This window comes from Electrophorus electricus, chromosome 22, assembly GCF_041902795.1.
Source record: "Electrophorus electricus isolate QZ-2024a chromosome 22, ASM4190279v1, whole genome shotgun sequence".
In the NCBI taxonomy this organism is placed as follows: Eukaryota; Metazoa; Chordata; class Actinopteri; order Gymnotiformes; family Gymnotidae; genus Electrophorus; species Electrophorus electricus.
This window is the reverse complement of record NC_137518.1, coordinates 15,793,314-15,813,895: the sequence shown is the minus strand read 5'-3', so window position 1 is coordinate 15,813,895 and position 20,582 is coordinate 15,793,314. Positions and strand designations below refer to the sequence as shown.

Genomic DNA, 20,582 nt, shown 5'->3' with positions numbered 1-20,582 from the left:
CCCATTCTCTCTCTCGCTCTCTCGCTCTCTCTCTCTCTCTCTCTCTCTCTCTCTCTCTCTCTCTCTCTCTCTTTTATTCCCTTTCCCTCTCGCTCACCCTCTTCATTTTCCTCCCTCGCTCCCTGTCAGCCATCTGACCTACTTTCAGGTCTCCTCCTCATACAGCAGAACAGTTCACTCCTGGCCAGCCTCCTCCGCTCACACACAGCCCGTGAGCCACGCGTGGGCTTTGCCTGGACTCTGCTGACACACTTCAGTAAGAAACCCAGCTAAAGAAAACCAGTATCTGCCCTTAAGGAAGAAAAAAATCCAAACAAACAGCTAAAAGAAAACATCTTCCTCTCTCACATATTACACACACACACACACACACACACACACACACACACACACACACACACACACACACACACACATATATATATATATATAAATAATGTGTGTGAGTGAGTGAGAGAGAGAGAGAGAGAGAAATTCAAAGTTCTAGTGTAGTGCCCAAGGTTTCCAGAGAAACAGGAATTTTCAAACAGAAGTGCTTCATTAGCTTTATCAAAGTGCTTCTAAATGTCTAGGAGGATGAACCAGTTTATATTAGAAAAAGATGTTGAAATCATAACATTCAGAGAGAGGGGGAAGTATGAAGAACGAACGTGTTAGTTTAGGCGTGTACAGAACAGTAGAGTATTGAAATCTTTTGATATATGAAATATGAATCCGTATCATACACATGCAAGTTGTGCACAGAACAGGAACAGCGTTCCGGGAACGATTTTAACCCCATAACACACGAACCTGTAGAATGACGCTGTCGGGTTGGCTGAAGTTGGGGGTGCTGGAGCGAGCATTTCCCGAGCCCGTCGTGGAAGGCCACAGACCGAGTAGCTTCCTGCCACACGTCAGAATGCTGCAACACACACACACACACACACACACACACGGCTAGCATCACTTCCACCCCCCAACATCCGCTCCCAGCTGCACACAACAGGACCACGGCTGCACTGGACAAAAATACAGGAATACGTACGTTTGGTCTAGTTGGCAAGGGTTAAGCATTTTTCAAGTGTTTATGTACTTGAAGAGTAAATATTTTGTGAACAGCGCTGTAGTAATGAATACTGAAAATAATATATTTTTTCTTGTGAGAGATAAACATTTATGTCTGAAAGTATGTTGTATATCGGTAACAGTCAACAGCAGTGAAGCAAAACACAGTTGTCAACACTATGGTTTGGACAGTTGACTTGACCTGGCTTTGACTTTCAATGGCCATCACGTAATTAATCATTGCCTAAACGTACATGCGCTTCTCATGATGCTATATGTAATTGTACATGAAATAATTTACTTTCTTTTGCATACGAAAATATAAATGTGCTTCTCCAAACCCAAAGCAAATTTAAACTGATAAATCTTTTTCGTTATCCATCCAGGTGACAGTGACTAAGTCCTCAAGCAATATCTTGGCTTGCAATGTTTGACTTTAGATGAATTCCACTGGGTTGCTAAAGGGCCAGTTACTGAAGATAAACTCCATTGTGCTAACCAGCAAACCCCATCCCCTCACCCTCTTGCTCTGGGCTCATCTCGCCGCTTCAGACCATGCCGTCTCTTCGTATGCTGTGGCACAGCCCGACGTCGGAGAGTCAGATCCCCGAGCTTTGTCTCGGGTCTTATTGCCACAAAGCAGATGGCTATAGTCGGATCAAGCAACAGAGTGCTGCTTTGTAAAACTGAGCCAGATTTGAGTCTCTTTTACCCTGTCAAATTCAGGCACTGCTTTCTTGTTCACAGACAACCAGTTCTTCACGTCAACTCCAGGCTACACCCAATCTGCTCGCTAAAACTACTCTAAGCAGTCTCACAGATAACATATAGTAGACAAAATAACATAGTACTTCCTTACTCCCTGTATCCCAGCCTAGAGAGCTGTAGTTATCGGCAGTGTAGGTGTGTGTAGGAGTGCAGAAGACTTCCCACTGGGACGTACTGTTGGAAGTTGAAGAGGGGCATAGTGACCCAGCCCAGAGCCTCCATGCTGCGAGTTTTCTGCTTGCTTTTCTCTTCCGCTCCTCCTGGGGGCGGTAGAGGGGTGGCGTACAGGGTGACTGTTAGCTGTGATTCTCGTGGCAGCTGGTTGATCTGCACAGGGAAGCAAATCCTATAGAAAATAGTGAAGAAGAAGATACGAGTGAGTGAGTGAGTGAGAAAGCAAGAGAGAAAGAATCAGGCTCATGCTTCCTGCACACCTGGGCATGAAGTTTGAGTGGGTAGGAACTGGTAAATGTGCTTGATGTTTAGAACAATACTATTGTGTTATTGCTCCACATATTGCAAATGTTGCAGGGATAACAGTACTGCAAAGGCCTTTATTGAGAAAATGATTAACAAGATATTGTGGAGTCTTAATAAGCAGGTGTTGATTAATTAACTTCCAACTAACTGTCAAGAAGTCCCTAAAAGAGTTATATAAGCTCATCTGAGATGGGCAAACCCAATAAATAAACAAATAAATAAATACTTTTAAAATCAAAGAGCTACTGGTGGTTATCTGCCTAAACATAGCTACTGCGTTGTTAATGAGAATGAGACATGATGAAGTACTATTAACAACTTGCTATAAGGCTAAATGTGTTTATTTTAGGATTCAAGGCTGTTCTAATGGATAAGCACAGGGGGAAACCAGTACACTTCTAAAACTCAAGGCCAACCATCTACCTGCGCATTTCTAGAAACACAAAGCTAACCAATGAGGGGTTTGCTAGAGTCTCACCTCTGGTCCCAAACCACCAGATGGAAAAGGTATTTGCTGACTGACTGTTTGCTGGTATGCTGAGGGGCACAGAGTTCATTCATCCCATGGGTGAGTGAACACGATAGGAAGAATCCTTCATAACTGAGAAAGAATTGACAGAGAGAGCGAGAGAGAGAGAGAGAGAGAGAGAGAGAGAACAAACAAAGTGAAACCTTGAACAGCAACCATAAAATGTGCACAACTATCTGCAGAAATGTCTAAAAATGGAGCAAAGTTTTTAAGAAAGAAAAAAAAAAAAGTGTCACAAGGAAAAAGACTGAATCCAATTTAAAGTAGGACTTCCATAAAGCAAATGAAATTCATAATCCAGGCCGCGTTTATTCTGTTTGACTGGCACTGTGCATGGAGTACGGCATTAACTGGTATGACCAGAATGTTACAAAACACCACCCTCTCAGCCACTCCATGTGCCTGAATTTGGGGCTCTTGGTTCACTTCTGCGAACGTGGAAGTCTAGCAAGAGCGCAGCGTGTCACCCCTCCACCTAATCACCTTCATTTCATCCCTGCTGTCCCACTCTGGTCGCCTGCATTTTTCACCCAAGAGTCGCAAACTGGGAAACCCTTTAAAATGGAAGGAGGCCGTTCTAAATAGAAGGAAAAACATTCGCCAAGTGGAACGTCAGATCCAGAGCAACTAGTTGGAAATGGGTGGACAGGAGCATGGCGTGTGCAAACACAAAAGAGAGTCATTAAACGCACAACCTCCCCCATCCAAGAAAAACGGTGACACATTGGAAAAACGTTAACTCATCTCATCAGTTTCCTGCTCACCTACCTGCTGCCCCAGGCAGCAGATGGCATGCGTCACTGTACTGCCCTCCGACACCACTGGACAGGTGCCTAGCGCCTCTGCCTACCTCCATCCAGTCCTGGGGAGGTCAAAGGTTACATAGGGTTGCCATGCCACGTCCTTTGTGGCAGCCCAGTTCGTAATCAGCCTCAGTTTCAGAGGGAGACAATTGGGGGCGGCACTCCACCAGGGCCAATGGGCGGAGCAAACCACAGCGGATGGGGGAAAGGGAGATTACACGAAGCCAACAAAGCTGGAATATGCTGTTTTCACTTTCATAAATAAATCTCCAGTCTTCTGCTTTTACATGGTTTTGCCTCTTAATTCTTAATTCCATGTTTTTTGCCCCATTTGAACTTTGTGAATAATTAATATGTCAGGACAAGGTAGAGCCAGATATTCAGTTATTCTTTTCCAAGTGTCAGTTTTTCTGTTTTTAGTGCTTCAGAACAAACTGAAACGTGACAGGTGGTTTCAGAAATAAAGGTCATTGCTAAAAATTGCTTGACTGGGGCTGATGTCCTAACAAAAGGTTAACTGGAAAGAATGTTATTCAGTGCAGAAGAATGCTGCTCAGTGCAGAATTGGACAGTGCCTCCCCAGTGTGCTCTGCATCGCCCCAAGCACCTCTGAGAGAGCTGCTGTTCTTTGCATGGGTGTACAACAATCACGTGGGATGGGAAGAATGCAAATGGACACCATTACGGCTCTACGCGAGAGCCAGTTGACTGAACGGTGTGACTTTTTTGAAGACTTCAGGAGCCCGGGTGGTGGGGCAGGGGAGGGGACGCCTGCTGCCTTCGTTACCTGGCGGCCCAGGTGATGGGGACGCGGTGGGCGGCGTAGACGCTGAAGGAGAGCACGTTGGTGACCATGCCTGCCTCCTGGATGGGCACCGTGCGTGGCCGGCTGGGCAGCGCCGTGTGGAAGTTGGCGTTGAACGTGCTGCAGTACAGCTCCACCAAGTCCAAGATGGCTGCCGTCAACCTCTCAACAATTTTTTCTGAGAAGGGAGCAAGAGGTCAAGGACTTTTCTACATAAACACTGAAAACTAATGGGCCTCACTCGACAGACACACACACACACACACACACACACACACACACACACACACACACTTACTTACTTTTTCAGCAGCTGTGGTTTCAGGTAACGACAAGCCAAGAGATATGGCCGGCTCAAAGTGAGCCCACCAGAGTTTAAACTGCAACTTCTCAGAACATGCTGTTCAGAGGGCCAGTGCATCTAATGCGCAAACCACGACTGGTTGGAATGCTGGTGTGACTTTTACACAGTTATGGCACGTATGCTTGAAAAGGTTTAAGAACGTAAGCGTGTCTGAAGCGATAGCACCTACAGATATACATGCTGCTGTTTTTGGACATGCAGCTTTCATAAGGAGGTGGCAGGTCTTCCATGACTACTGATTTATTTGTTAGGACAGCTGGAATACAGATTACGGCTGCTTTGGTGTGGAATGAGCAGTACGTTTCCTGAGGGCAGACATGTATCCTTCCTGTTTGTCTCAGTGTAGAACCTCAGACACGCTTACTGCAGGAGATCCTTTCCGCAGACGCCTTCAAATGCAAACACGCTCCGACAATAAACATGTGCTCCATGGTCCCCCTTCATCACACACGAACGCACAAGCACTAACAAACATAGGGGCGCTCACACAGACATATGCACGCGCATCAAACAGTGACTAGCGGAGCATAACAGAAACTGTACCTCGGTTTTCCCTCCGGGCCAGCACCGTCACATCCTGTGAGGGACAACACACACACACACACACACACACACACACACACACACACACACACACACACACACACACACACACACAGAGAGAGAGAGAGAGAGAAAGAGAGAAAGTGAGTTGTGTAGAGGAACAGAAACTAGACTGCACTCAGAGTCACTAAAAACAGCTTAGTGTTCTCAGTTTCTGTGCATGCCGAGTGGCTGCACCCAGCACTACAAATGCGCTGACACTATTGTTTTAACGCGCTGGTGCCCCAGGGCATGCATTTACACCAGCTCCTCTAAGCAAAGCAAGACTCCAGAGAAGCAGGCAGCACTCCTAACCGACAGCTTGCTTTGGGTTTTCCAACAGCTCGTCCAACACTGGCTCTGTATCAGGTGTGTGTGTGTGTGTGTTTTCACCTTCTGCACCCTGGGCTGCAGTCTGCAGGGACAGGCAGGCAGTTGGTTGAGGGCTAAGGTGATGTCTGGTGTTTCCACGGCAGCAAGAGAGCTGCACAGAGCCTTCACAGACTGAACCAAGCGCTCCACATGCAACGGCATATCAACCTACCAGAGAGAGAGAGAGAGAGAGAGAGAGAGAGAGAGAGAGAGAGAGAGAATTTCACTGCATTTTGCAGGAGACACCTATAGTTGGCTTCACTGATATGATTAAGGTGTACCACATGGAGGCCATCCACATTTAACGCACTTCTGACAGCACAAAGGAGTCGGCCTCGTTATGGAAGGTGTCAAGCAGCAACGTGAGGGCCTCCCTGCAAAAGGCACCAGAGTGGGTCAGTGCACACGAGGTTGTTTAGGGCCACCTAAAGCATTGTTTCATGCCCGACACGCTTCCATCTCACCTGGTCACAGTCTGCTTGATGGGTCTCTCCTGAAGAAGGATGTTGTGGTTCATGGTAGATGGTGTCTCATCGTCCTCCTCCTACCAGGGGACAAATAAATAACACCCATCAGATCATTATATGAAGAGCTCGACACATACTGTACGCTACAGTAGCCTGCCTAGCACTTCCTGTGATTCAGGCACCACTGTGCAATCATGGTGGGCGTAGCGTAGTGGCATGCTAAATACGGTGTAGTGGATTACCAGAAAGATGTGGCAAGGCAGCTAGCTATCTTGTTAGCACAGCTAACACGGGCCTGTGTTTTTAAAGCATTTTAACACGGTTTCCTTTGTCAACAGCTCCGAATTCTGAAAGATATGGTCAGCTTTTGTCATCATCGTCATCATCTTAGAGGAGCAAACATATAAGCTACAACCTCCCAGAAGAACAAGACTTCCAGCCTCCAAGGAACAGATCTACAGCCTCTCAGGGGCTTCTGCCATCTGCTCCTCTCTGGGGTTCCTCTCTAGCACAGAGGCACCAGGGCACTCAGAGCCCACAGGAAAAGCCAGAGGCCACGCGGGGCCTCCGTCTGCTGGCCTCTGCTCAGCACTCACCGTGCGGGCGAGCTCCCTACCAACAGAGCTCCTCTTCGTGAGGAAGAGCCGGATGTCCCAGTCAAACTTCAGGCACTGCTGGATGTACTCCAGGCCAGCCAGGGTCTGAGAACTGAGAGAGAAACGAAAGTGAGAGCGCGCGGGAGAGAGTGCACGCAGAGTAGTCTACGTGCCTCTAATGAATCTCCCCTAGAACACCTTGAAAAACTATATGGGCCCTCTCTCTGGCAAGAGAAGTTTACTACCTGTTACTGCTATGTGTCATCCTGATGTACACACAAATAACCTATTCCATTTGACAACACGACAGAATCATAATATTTTATAGAAGTACACGGAGAATATATGTAGTCACTGTGTAAGGTCAGTGCCAACAAGATGCCCACTGTCCGATCTGCATTAGCACTAACGTTTATTGTTTGACGACCAGGGCGTCACACTGAATGGTGGCACAGCAACAGAAGAACGTCTGCATTCGAGACAGGATGCCGTGCCTCTGTGCACAGCCACGCACAAGCTTGAGGTTATCGACGCAAGCACACTTCCTAAAAAATCAGCAGCACCCTAAAAACTACTGAACACAAACTCACTCACTCAGTCTCTCTCTGTCACACCCCACACACGCACATACATACACACGCCCCACCTGTGATGCTTGCCGTCAAGTCCTTGGCCAGCTTTTGAAACAACACTGCTGTACATTCGACTCTACTCTGAGCCATTTGCCCGTTAACTGGCCACATGGAGTGTTTCGAGCAGTTGGAGGCTGTCGGCGGGGGGGGATGCCCACTGTGGTTACACGTTCCCCAGACATAAGCACAGCTCGGTTTTAACCACCAGAGAGGCCCTCTGTCGGCTGTCGGAAGCCTGTTCACACCAGTAACCACAAGCAGCCTTCAGCGGCCATTTTCCCCTCATCACTTTGCACCACTTTTCCGGCCACAGCCAGTGATGCCAGTAACGCAGGGGAACGCTAGCTCCACCAACATGCCACTCGCGGCGCTAGCTTCCGAGGGCCGTTTGTCGTGACGCTGCACGCTGGCAGGGGTGCAGGACAGGGCGGTTTTTTGGTTTTGGCTGAGATCTGGGCAGCCTGCCCATGGCTCCGAGCCTGTCTGAAGCGGGCCTCGTGCCCAGAGAGAGGGGGTGGAAAGGGGCAGGGGGCGAAGGCGCCAGGGAGCCTCTCTTCCGACAGCGGGGCATTATGAGACGGAGTTTGCCCTGCACGTCGTGGCCTGAGACCCAGGGCCTCGTCCCGCCGCCCCCGTCTTCGCAAGAAGGGGTGGAGGAACAAGCAGGCGTCAATCAAAGAGCCATCAGGAGGGGCTCGCAGAGCTCAGAATGGCCACCGGCTCTGTTTATTATGTACAGCCTGAGACTCACTCACCGAGTGCCTTCACTGTCAAACCAGAGAGAGAAAAACCCGAGTGCCAAGCACTTGAAAAACAAACAAGCTGGCAGCCCTGTTACGCTGGGGCGGAGGGCGTCCGAGGGGGGATGGGGACAGCTCGTACTTGTTGAGATACTGGGCCTGGCCGCACACTTTCAGCACGTAGTCGTCCACGTCGAGCAGGTCCAGGTCATCATGGGCATAGCACAGTGTCTGGTAGATCAGCAGGTCAACGGTGGAGGATCCTGGGAAAAAGGAATCAAAAACTAGCCTTGACAGCAGGCATTACCTCACAAGATCACTTTAGGCTACAGCTATTTACTAAAAAAACCAAAAACATTATATGCTTGTAATGTAACGACGTAACAATGATGTCATTTGCAGCCAGCAATAACGGATGGGGGCTGAAATGGGTCAGAGGGGAAATAGAGTTTTCCTGAATGGGGTAAACGGATCAAAACTCAAATCAGAACAGCGTCAGCTAGATCAATGGGAGGTCACCAATTAGTGACATGTGCCGTCCTCTTAATGATCTCTCACACACACACACACACACCGACACTTCGCCATCTGCTTCACTTACAGTGAGCCGGTACCTAAAGGCACTGACGAACGAGCAGGCTGAGGATGGACAGAGGTGATAACGGAACAGGAAGGATTCCTCCCCACCCATGTATCCATCAGGAATTACGCTGTGGCCCTCCTTCCTCCTTCCTCTACACCTCCTCTACTGTCCTACAACTGTTCGGCCACTACGAGTGCAACGGGTACCTCTTTTCACGAACACAACCAAGAAACAGGCCATCTACCCATTATGCCTGAAGTTACTTGTGCTTCAAGGCCAAACACGTTAGACGTCTGTGGCTTCGCAGGGGAGGATATGAACGAGCAGTCAGGGTCAGCAAGCTTGACATGGGCTACGTCCGTGCTTACTGAGGCAAGCAAACATGTGCGCAGTGAGTCACAGAGCGTACTTGGCAAACACGCTCCACACCCAGCTATAGGAGGGGTACGAGGATCCGGAGAGATAACAACCACTATCCAACATATGCTATGGCAAGTTTAATAGGCTAAATAATACCATGGCCTCAGAGGTTTGTTTATCTCCAGATACCCCTAATTTACAGGCTCGATTACAGTTCAGTGTACCCTCACTATTGCAAGGCAAACCAAGAAGGTTTCAGGCTGTCTATTAGTTACTTAGCTTTCAGGAAAGATCGTCAGAATAAATATTAAGCACCACTAACCCAAAATTGGCTAAAGAATGCTGTGGAGTTCTTATTTTTAGATAAGATCTTTCCATTGACCTGCACTGTTTTACTCCACTGTTAGCAGAGAGCATAACCCCAGCCAGCTCCAGAAACCAGATACAGATGTACAGATGGGTAACGCTCCACATTAATGGTGGAGCCTCTGGTTGCCGTGGCAAAAGCCAGCTGTCATGCTGTGAAATGGACAGTAAAGGGGAAAAAAAAGGAGGCACCAAACAGATCTGGGACAAAAACTCAAACATTGTACTCGTCTACGGCCTCCATCACATTCTTTCATTCCCTTCTAATCCTGTTATCTGAGAGGCCTTGTATCTCTGTGTGTGTGGGGTGTATAAAAATGTGTTTGTGTGAGTGTGTGTGTTCCTCTTTGCCAAATGAATGACAAACAAGAACAAAAAACAGATGGCTGGTAGGATTTGGTTATAATTCCATTAAGTGATTTTAGAATCGAGAGCTGAGGTTCTCTAGTCATTTCCAGATGTGTCCGTGGAGAGAAAAAGCCCATCATCTCTTCAAGCTTGACAGAGCATTTAAGACTAAAGTCCAAATCTTATTTCTCTAGTGCAGATCTGGTTTTACAAGTCAGCTCAGTTAAAAACTAGCATTCTGGTGCCTGTGAAACAGACAGAACATCGATGTCCTGCACTGGAAACTTCTGCATTCTGTCTGCTCCAACCAGTCATCAGCTGCTCCAGCTTTTCATGTGCAGATTTGAGCATTTTGGGACGCGTGTTTCCACCAGGAGGATCTGTTCCATATCCGGGCTAAACCTGTGAACGGCAGGCTGAGAACGCACACCTGTTCCAAGGCTTACCGTCACAGGTGAAGGTGAGGGGTTCGCAGAAGTGCTCGCTGATGACCGTGACCTTGATGCTGACCCCGAGCCCCAGCTGAATTTCTTCCTGCATCACACTTGGGGTCCACACGAAGCCGGCGTTCTTCGAGCGTTCCGTGCATGGGTAGGCAGAGCGCAACCTGCGCAAAACACACACACATAACAGGGAAGGTGGTCAGGATTCAGACTGAGAAGAAAAAAAGAAAGAAACCGATGACGTCAACGTGGATCAGAGGTCCTCGCTTTAGGAATGCTGAACGGAAAGCGAGGAGGAGAGGGAGTGCAGGACACGGGAACTCACACGTCAAGCATATGGCAGAAAGCAGCCACTTCCTCATCGCGTTCCTCCGACACCTGGAAGAGCTCGTATCCGAAGCCGTTCAGCTTGGAACCCAGTGACACCTGGAAGGTAGACACCCCTACGTCACACTCAGTCATGGGATAAATTGGGGCTCAATCAATGCAATTCCTATAAATATAATGAATTTTAACTTGACATTATACAGCACAAAGCAGCCTTTCAAAACATTTTACTGTCATGAATGGATTTTACTACAGTTTCTACTTGGGTAGAAAATTGGGAACAACTAAATCTTTTGAAAAGGTGTTTCATTGGAACTCTATAATACAAATGAATAATCAGTTCCGTGTAAATGCCGCATAAAATTGCACTTCCGATTTCACATTCTTTCAGTTTCTCCAATTCAAGACTCTCGCTTCCTGAAACCTAGACCACATACCGGGTCAGCCGATACCCTGCGGGTACTTTTGGTGCTCTTTGGTCCGGCCAGGTAAGTGCGAGGTGGCACCTGTGGAGGCAGGGTTTTACTGCGTGCAACCGGCTTTCCCAATTGGTCGCCGTTAACCTTCCGCCTTCTGGGTGACGGCCAGTCCTCATTGAGCCTCATCAGAGAGTCGTTTAAGTTGTCATAGTTCATGGTATCTCCACAGGGCATCTTGGGCTGGTCCTCCTCAGGGGTGAACAGGTTCACGTCTCTGGGAGCTGAACCCCTGCGGGTCATGAACGAATCCAGCTGCGGGACGGGGTTCCGGGGCGGCACTGCCGGCGGAGGCTCGTCCGGAGGTGGCAGCCCCTTCATCAGCATTCCGGAGGTCCCCTCATTGTCGCTCTTTCCCTGAGTGTCCAGGATGTAGAGTGGCTCCTTACTGTAGCTGCGCGATTCCAGGTTTGACCTCGAAGGGTTCGACACTCCAGGCTGGGTGAGGTTGAGTGCTGGATCCGAACCGGACAGACCCGGGTGCAAACTGCCCCCAGGTGGGCTGGGGAGGGGTCTGGGCGACAGTCGTTCGGTCCTGGTGTCGGGGGAGACCGTTCCAGGTGGTCCCTTGTCCTGTTTGAGGCGAGAGAGTGCATCGTACTCCATCTGCAGAGCCTCAGCCAGGACCAGCTCCCGGGGACTCAGGCCCAGAGACTCCAGGCAGCCCCAACGCTGCTCGCTGTCACTCTGTGTCTGTGCTGCAGACATTCTCCTATAGGGGGCGCTGCCACCACACCAGGTGACTAAGAATAAGGTGGGACTTTAGGGGGGAAATGGGTCTCTATGGGGTCCACAGCAAGACCATAGAGCTCTGAGGAGAAACAGGAAAGACAAAATGAGCAATGAAGACAAACAAACAAACAACTACTGACTATATCAAGTATATCATCTTAGAATGCACTCTATGCAAAACAGGTTAACATTAAACACTCATCAGTGATGCAATGCAAAATCTTAACCTGTACATCATGCAAAGCTGGTAATTGGTTCATTTGCAAATAATGGATTGCAGACACAACTAATGGAACACTACCAATCCCCCCCTGCAACATACACCCAATCCAGATCAAAGAAAACACTGGCACTGTTCTCAATTACACTGTATCAGAAGAGGAGCCCGGATGGGTGCTGTTGTAGGAAGAGAGTCATCTGGCTCGGTTTCCCTTTGCTTACTCAGCGACAGGCGGAGAGCAGACCTCGTGCTGACTGTGGTCATCAGCGCTGTGGCGCTTAACGCCTGCAGGTCAGCGAGATCTCCGTGAAAGCGGAGGGGCCCAGCTCTGAAGGCACACAGATGCCGAGGACTCATCCGGCCCTGCAGAAGGAGCCAGCGTCAGCAGAGGCGCGGGGTCTTCATGCAGAGATCTGAAGCCCGAGATCCAAAGGAGAGCTGCCAGAGCAAACTTCGCTGCAGATATAATTGGTCTGCAAGGCCGTATGCGAAAAGAACTCGTTCGACAGCTCCGAGTTACACGCGCTGCTCTGCTGCGGCTCGAGTTCGGGCCGCGCGGCCGATGTGCGGTGATTAAAAGCTCACAGGCGTGCAGAGACAGGAGCAGACACTGGGGCTGAAGAGTTGAAAGCACTGCAGAGGGGAGGAAATACAGTGACTGCAGAGGGGTGAGATATAGTGACTGCAGTGAGTGGCAGAAATTGCCTCTTTTACACGTACCTAAAGACTGAGCCATAAATAAAGGTGCGCGCGCTGAAGCTGAGAGCTCATAAAAATGGCAAGTGACCACTAGGCTGTGCCTGGGCACAAGCTATTTCAGAAGTGCCGGAAAATAAAGAGATTTGTTTTTTTTGTTTTTGATGTCTCTGTGCTTCTTCCAGCTGATGGTGGAGGCATTTAACCTCCTCTGACCTCTTGCTTTAATCACTGTGTGGAAACACAGTGGAGTCATTTATCACTGCATGTACTTCTACACTGGGATTCTTATTCGTGTTGACCTCGGCGCTGATCTGCGCCGAGATCAACAGTGTCCTTTGCTCCGCCCACACCACCGTGCGGAAAATGTCTTGCACACCTCACTGAAAGAGCGCCGTCATCCCTGCCCCCCAACCATCACCTCCCCCATTCTTTGAGCAAGAAGGACAGATTGCAGGAGAGACCAAGGAGAGCGACGAGGAGAGAGAAAGAGAGGCAGCCGTGAGACACACGTTGGCTGAGAGAGTTCCACGCTCCACGCTCTGACCTCTTTTCATGCATCCCCCACCCCAGAAAAATTTACGAGCACATGTGCTCCTACAGGCCAGGCCACTCTTACAGGGGCCTTTATCGGTGGGAATCCGGATCGAAGGGACAGAGGGATACTTTGACTCCACCGAGATTAGCACTCACCCGTTTGGCTCTCCGTCAACCACTCTATTCGGCACCTGTTTTGTTTTTTTTTTTGCCCATTTGTACACAGCTGAACATATGCATGCATACAAAGAGGCACAGATACAGGGCCTACACAGCATACGAACGTCAGGCGAGAGTCAGCAGCTATCAGTGCCATCTTCATCAGGCACAGGGAAAGAGAGAGGCTTCCCAGCGAGACAGGGCATGTCCCAGGGAGCACTGCATCACGGGGATCATACCAGAGCCGAACGGCGCGCAATGCAAACGCGCGTCCAGACGTCAGCAGACGGACTACAAGCGTTACACGCGCGCACGGCGTCCGTCTCTGGATGCCATCACTGCGGCTGGTCCCAGCTCCCCAGAAGCGTGCCTCTCGCGTCGTCTTCCCACATCGAGCGGCGGCCTGGGCCCTCTGGCCAGAGGGGAACGGAGGCGAGGAGAAGGGGCGGGAGTGAGAGCAGCTCCTGCATTGTTCTGCTGGGACCCCAGGCCAGGCCAGCCCCAGACCCCCGGAATCAATCCCCCGCTGGGATATAATCCCATTCAATTAGGGGTGGCTCCCAGATTGGCTGAACAAAAGATGAGGAGGTGGGGGCATCACGTGAGCCAGGGCCAGCCCAGACGCGTTCACACGCCTCTGAGAATCAGAGACAAAGAGACCGCTGTCATCCCTGCCCCCAACCCACCCACCCATCCACACACACACACCACCCCTCCCCCGTGACACCCACCCACCCACTGACAAACAGAACAGACTCTCACACTCAGACCCCATCATGGCCTGGGCTGTAACAGACGTTCACTGCTGCCAGCTGATGGGGCCCAGGCTTGGGGCCACGGGAAAGCCTGAGCTCCGTCATCTTCCACGCGCCTTCTCAAGAGCCAAAAAAGATTTCACTCCATTGCGAATCCACCCCGACGTGCAAATGGCCCAGTAATCTACCGTACCGTCCATCTATGGATTCACATATTAGATGAATCAAGGGTTAAAAGGTACTTTATAAGAGATCAGTGGTTGGATTATGTCTTGTGACTTTACACGCACCACCTGATCTTACCAGGAAAGGGAACCGGGCAAAATTAAAAGAATGCATAATGCTGTATAATGCTAAATACTGCAATACTGATGCAATACTACTTATGAGGTTAGAGACGTTTCGCCATGCGTTACGGTCAACGATACGGTCATGCCTTCCATGGGTTGGATCACGTTAGAGAGCGGGTGCAACGCTCTCCACTGTTGGGAGTGTGACGTAGGAACGACCAAACACCATGTCTACCAACATAGTCTTTAAACCAAGTACACCTAATAATCACAAACCTTGCGCAACACTGCGATGTTTGTGCACCAACACGAACATTTTCAGACGTGTGTCATTTCTTGTCCTGAACCTGTTTAACAAGTCCTGGAGAGTAGACGCTACACGTTACAGCTTTTAAACTCGGTGCGAACCGTACGTGTGAGAGTCTGAACCGTGCCAGGCCGAGCCACGGTGCTCACCTTCCCAACTTTTTCTTCCAACAGTAATCGAGCGGGATACACGGGCCCACGCTGCCTGCTGGAATAACCGCTAGAATAAGCGTGACGTTCATTCGGGAGAAGTCGTTGACAACCTGCTGTTCAGCGCCTCAGGACGCACGACTTCGTGCACGGCGCCGGACTGCACGGGCACTCGGTGTCCCGGGCGCAGAATGTGCCGTGATTTACAAAACGGAAATCTTGTAGCCGTCGGCAGTCGTTACGGGCCGCTAAACGCAAACTTGGCGAGTTGCTCGCAAATTACGGTCTTAAACCTGGATATCTTGTCCCTGTGACTGTGATAACATGGTCAGTTGACAGGGGAAGGGTAAATCGCCCGTCGGCTTGCATGTCCGCGCTGTTAACAACACGGTACTTATTTTTGCAAAAGTAAATGATCTCGAAATGGTGCCAGTTTTGTCCCTGGGGACCGACGAAACGCGACGGACATTTATTGGTAATATACCGTCACTGCGTAAATCTTTTTTTTTTAATTTTTATTTTTAAGCAGCATTTGTTTATTGATATGTCAAATGTTGTCCCTTTTATACATCGTGAGCACCAAATCTCAGCACGTACCTTTTCTACGGCCTGTGCAGCGGCTGGGTCATGCTGCCAGATGAATTGATCTGCTATCAGGCGATATACGAACTCCTGCGCAAGCTGCAGTTTCCGGTAGCGAGTGGCGGTGACACAGGGACTGATCCTAAGGCATAATGTCCGTGTGCCTGGGGGAGAGTGCGTTGAATGCAGTGTTTCGCTGCCGAACTCCTTCCGTCTGCTGGGAGCGGGTTATTTTGGAGCCGACGCGCTGAGGTTCTCGCTTTTCGGAGCGGCTTTCATGGCGCTTTCACTGGGGAACGCGAACAGACTGGGTACTAGGGAACGGAGAAAGAACGTCGCCCTCTAGTGGGCACGGCGAGGAGCGACCTCACCAATGTGTGAGCGTTGTCACACAACGCTCATGTACTTCAATTCCTGAATGATATGCTGTTGATATTAATTACACCCGTACTGGTAATACAAACTAGCTATGCTGTTAATAAGATGGTTGTCTGTGACCTATTCATTACTTTGTTTGCATCTGTATTTATCCATCCAGTCTACATACACGATTCATTAAAACTGTATCGCCCAGCAACACTGTTCATTTTCTAAAAAATAATTTCCATTTTTATCTTAAAGAAACTGATGTGAGGATCTAAAAATCCGATGACGCCTATAAGCGGGTGCGGCCCAATGACGACGTTATTGCCATAGTCAATATTAATTGTGATATACCGCCATCTTGTGGTACAAGCATTACAAATACGGGCCACGCTGTCATTTCTATAATTTCTGTCATGTAACAGGAAAACAACGCCCTCCTGTGGAATTAGTGTGTAAAGTATCGACCATTGTCAACACACCAATGCTCTGAGCTGGGTTTCCCAAAAGCATCCTAAAGCAAATATCCGCTTTGTATGGCCGACGGAGTATTACACTGAACACACTCTCTTGTTTAGTATGCTAAATCTAATGTGGGAAGTAAAGGTGTCGCTTATCTTTGGCCCGTTATGATCACACTTTTTGAAGCCACTCAAGGGCTGGTGTAGCTTATCTCAACACTGCATGTGCGGGCAATTTGCATCTCCTATTTGCAGTGACATTTGACTTGGGCAAATGACCTTATTTGAGTCATGCTCCATTGTTACCAAGCAAATCCATTCTACATTTTACTGTACAGTGTATAACAATTATGCCCCAGCAGGGCTGCGGGTTCCTAATTGCTATGTGAGAGTCTCACTGTTGGCTTTTGTTTTGGGTTTAGTGTGCCATGTCATAAGGAAACTCCGAATAGAGTACGGGATTAAGTTTCCTTGTATCTGGTTGATTTTTCTACTGGCAAGCTGTTTAGAGAGATTTCAGAAGTTGGACACCTCATGATCACTTCCCGCCAGGCCATCAAAAACATCTCACTTATTTATTTTTTCCTTAATATTTATGGGTCATTGTTTTATTACTGAGCTGTATATGGTCATTTGTCAGGGGCATAGAAAAGAGAATATTGCAAGTCAGAAATTGACAAACCCAAAGGTACAGTAACCAAATGTAAACATCTGCTTCCGTTCTCATTTTCTATCTCTGATTCTTTATTCCCAGAACAGTCGATCTGTGTAATATCCCCATGTTATCGTCTCTGTCATGTAATTTCACTAAGAGTGAAGTGTTCCTCTCTCTGATACAAGAACATGGAATGAGCACTACTGAGGGAACGTGGTTTTGGAAATCCTTAGCTCCTTACAGATCCTTCTGGTTGCTACAAAAGGACAAAAGGAACCTTCTCCGTTTACCATGAAGACCCATCAGTTCTCCAAAATCTCAAAGAAATATGAACATGCCCCAGAAGCGTCTGCAGGGGATAAGGGCTTAAAGGAGCTGAGTGTGATTAAGCAGCTTTAGCAGTCTTCCCATCCATCTAAGTCAGTGTGTTTGAGTCTAATCTATACAGTACATCCATATTCAGGGATTTCCCCTCCAGCCACAAGGAATTAAGGAGGGAAAGAAAAATTCCTGACTCTGTAGAATATCAAGTTAACGAAAGTCAGTGTGCTCCAGGAAGGCTGTTGCTAACGCTCCACCAAACCATTTGGCCAGCTGTGTGTGTGTGTGTGTGTGTGTGTGTGTGTGTGTGTGTACATGTGTGACTCTCTACATCTGCAAACTTGTCTGCATGTCATGCTCTGATAACCCAACATATCAGAAATAAATCCGCTTTGGTGAATAAACCCCAAAAAGAAATCACAGATACGGCCATTCACCCACCCCCTCCTAAGAGTGTGCAGCATAGATGACATACTGTATGATCTATGTCTCCCTGTGCCTGGTTGTGTTTATACTGAACTGTGCCAGTGTGTTATTGTGTTATAGAAGAAAATGTACAACTTTCAGGACTGTCAAAGAACACTGTGTATGGGACATAGGCTCTCTGAGAAAGGCAGTGTACTCCAGTCATGTTACTGGTAGTGTTGGGTCCAGAGCATACATTGTCACAAATATTTATATTTCAGAATAGGATTAATCTAATTTTATTGTATTTTATAAATTGTGAACCCAGAGTTGCGTGTGCACATATTTGCAGTATATCGTGCGTTTTAAGATTATCAGAAGGTAATAAAAACAGACCTAACCTGCTGACCAGCGTGCCCTTTCCATACATGTCCTGTGGGTTAACGGTCCAGCGTTAGCTGTAAAGTTAATTTTATTAATAATAATTCGTATAGATTGGCAAAATGACATGTTTTTAAAATGTGCTTTATCAAGTGGTTAAAGTGGCATCTTTCTGTTTCCAAATTGCGGGTTTTTTCTTTTGCGAGGGGGTGACTTATGAATAAAAATGATTTGGCGCGTATGGCGTCATCCGACGAAACACCTGTCCAGTTGTAATCCAAGGCGCGCACCCTCCAGATTCCCACTCTCGCAGTCCAAGGCAGGAGCGAGCACGGGCGCCGGGTACGCGCTCAGCTGAAACGAATGCAGTTTCCCGGACTCGGGGAGACGAGGGAGGATATCCACATGCAGCCCCTGCACCGCATTACTCGAGGACGGCCTCACGCGTCTCGCTGCAAAATAGACGGCAAAATACGAGATTAAGTCGGAACTGCTCGGGTAAGGAGCTAAATGTTACTATTAATGTTTCATGCTTCATGCGTTGTGGATGCGGCATGATATGAGCACAGGTGCACGGACGGAGGAGGTAACGTATAGAGCGTGCGGTGCGGTAGCTCGCTCGGTAAACACGGGCCGGGCTGTCGGGATGCTGGCGCAGCAGTCGCGTAATGCGCGCTCGGTCGCTTGCTCTTCGCCCTCGCCAGCCCTCTGCGCATCGCTGGATGATGCGATGCAGGTTTTTTTTTTTTTTGCTTGTCTGCGCAAATTCTGAACAGCGGGGGTTGTTTCGCGGACATGCAGTTGGTGTTTGTCAAAAGCATGTGTGAAAATAGAACGGCAAGTCGCGCACCGGGGACACGGTATTGGAATCCCGGCTTATCTGAAGCCGTTAGGTTTTTTTTTTTTTTTTGAGGCCAAACGTAGCCGTGCGCAGGGAGGGATGCTGGTCCGAGTGCCCCTGTACCAGAGCAACCAGGCCTACAATGTAGACGGCGTATACAGTACAGTGCAGGAGTTAAAAATACGCACTATTGACATGACATGCAGTAAGAGACCAATAACGACTTTTGAAACTTTATCTTTAGAGCCGAAGACTTAAGGACGTTATTACCCCAGCGGATGCGTAACGTTCTCACCGGCTATGTGCAGCTAGCATGGGTGGCTAAAGGAACTTTAGATGTAGGGGTCACTATCAAGTTATCCCTTCATGTTCTTGTATATAAGCGTAGATTTTGCAAGAGCGATGAAAGGGTCGTTTCCCCATACACAACTATTAAAGGCATTAACAATATATTGGAGACATCCTTGACATTATATTATTTCTACCGGCAGTAGTGTTGATGAGTCGCTTCTTGCAAGATAAGGCTGCCTAGTTGCTCACTTATGTAATCTGCATATACATAAAATAGCCGTGTTAATAATACATATATAGCTACGTCTTTGGGAGGAGATATAACAACATAAAAGAACCTGTGTGAAATTTGCTTTCAAGTGTTGTATGCCACACTTATTTTATTCATATCAGTAATTACACCATGGAGACATATAAACAGGGGCTTTTCAGACTATTACCACATGCAGACTCATTTGAATTTAGTTTGAGAATATAATTTGTACTTGGTATCACACTTTAAAAACTCTTTATGTGGTAATTTTCCCTTGTCTTTGTCTTTATGTGGACATTTTCCCTAATTATATTCACGGGTGTGCACACGTAGCCTACAGGACAAGAGCTGTTTGTGTCTCAGTCTTCCAGCAAAACAATCCCATTGATTTAATTTGTTCTGCTGTAGTCCTAGTGGCAGACAGCATGCCTCCCTGTGACACGGTCTTGACAAAGCACCGTCATGGTGGTTACTTTCTAATATTATTAGTTATGATTGCGTTACGATTGCATCTTGTTCATACATTAACAAATGTCCGTTGTATCTTGTAAAGTAAATCCATTACTGTAATTTTCATTATTCACTTAAATTGAATATCATACTGCATATATTACAATAAAAGGTTGTTGTTGTCCTTTGAAAGCTATTGATCATCCATCCATCCATCCATCCATCCATCCGTCCATCTCTATAACTAGCTACACATCCACCACTGTGGGTCTGACAACTGCCCCTAGCAAGTCAATGACATTCACACCTTGTAAAGCATTTAAAAAATAAAATGCAGAACTTCAGAAGCTAGGCTACTGGGGAATCAATATTATTTGTGCACATCCTATCGTTCATTTTGATATCTATGTATAACCTTTGGTCCACAGAGATAAAGTTTCCATTTATAATTATTTCCGCAGCTTGGGGAGACTCAGAGCTCACAACAGCAGAATTAGCCCATTGGGTGAATTTGAATATTTTCCGCCATGAATTAAAGATTCAGAGGGGCCCACTTCAGCTGATATCTCTGGCCATGTGACATATCTACTCTCTGAACCTGCTGGCCTGAATAACCCAGACTTGTACATGTGTCATCTCCTCCGAT

General features: G+C 47.9%; 2 protein-coding genes across 10 annotated transcripts in view; one reads left to right on the top strand and one right to left on the bottom strand.

The window, feature by feature from the left end:
• Positions 1-15,981, bottom strand: part of pik3c2b (phosphatidylinositol-4-phosphate 3-kinase, catalytic subunit type 2 beta) — a 31,225-nt gene extending 15,244 nt beyond the window's left edge. For 2 of the 7 annotated variants that reach the window (XR_014119341.1, XM_081705341.1), the window contains exons 1-14: positions 15,531-15,981; positions 11,050-11,899; positions 10,611-10,711; positions 10,289-10,449; positions 8,328-8,448; positions 6,814-6,925; positions 6,215-6,294; positions 6,061-6,124; positions 5,772-5,918; positions 5,340-5,373; positions 4,415-4,610; positions 2,774-2,896; positions 1,991-2,161; positions 793-904 (exon numbers count right to left, since the gene is read on the bottom strand). Coding sequence is in view for 5 of the 7 variants with exons in the window: in XM_081705341.1 (XP_081561467.1) it covers positions 793-904; positions 1,991-2,161; positions 2,774-2,896; positions 4,415-4,610; positions 5,340-5,373; positions 5,772-5,918; positions 6,061-6,124; positions 6,215-6,294; positions 6,814-6,925; positions 8,328-8,448; positions 10,289-10,449; positions 10,611-10,711; positions 11,050-11,796 (2,169 nt within the window). In the remaining 2 variants the exon portion in view is untranslated. Of the gene's footprint in view, positions 1-792; positions 905-1,990; positions 2,162-2,773; positions 2,897-4,414; positions 4,611-5,339; positions 5,374-5,771; positions 5,919-6,060; positions 6,125-6,214; positions 6,295-6,813; positions 6,926-8,327; positions 8,449-10,288; positions 10,450-10,610; positions 10,712-11,049; positions 11,900-12,186; positions 12,674-15,530 lie in introns of all 7 variants that reach the window. The other 5 variants (XM_081705339.1, XM_035520240.2, XM_081705340.1 and 2 more) reach the window with 5 other exon arrangements.
• Positions 15,982-18,430: 2,449 nt separating this feature from the next.
• nfasca (neurofascin homolog (chicken) a) overlaps positions 18,431-20,582 on the top strand; it is a 65,542-nt gene continuing 63,390 nt past the window's right edge. For all 3 annotated transcript variants that reach the window (XM_035520506.2, XM_035520507.2, XM_035520502.2), the window contains exon 1: positions 18,431-18,599. The gene's annotated coding sequence lies outside the window, so the exon portion shown is untranslated. The remainder of the gene's footprint in view (positions 18,600-20,582) is intronic.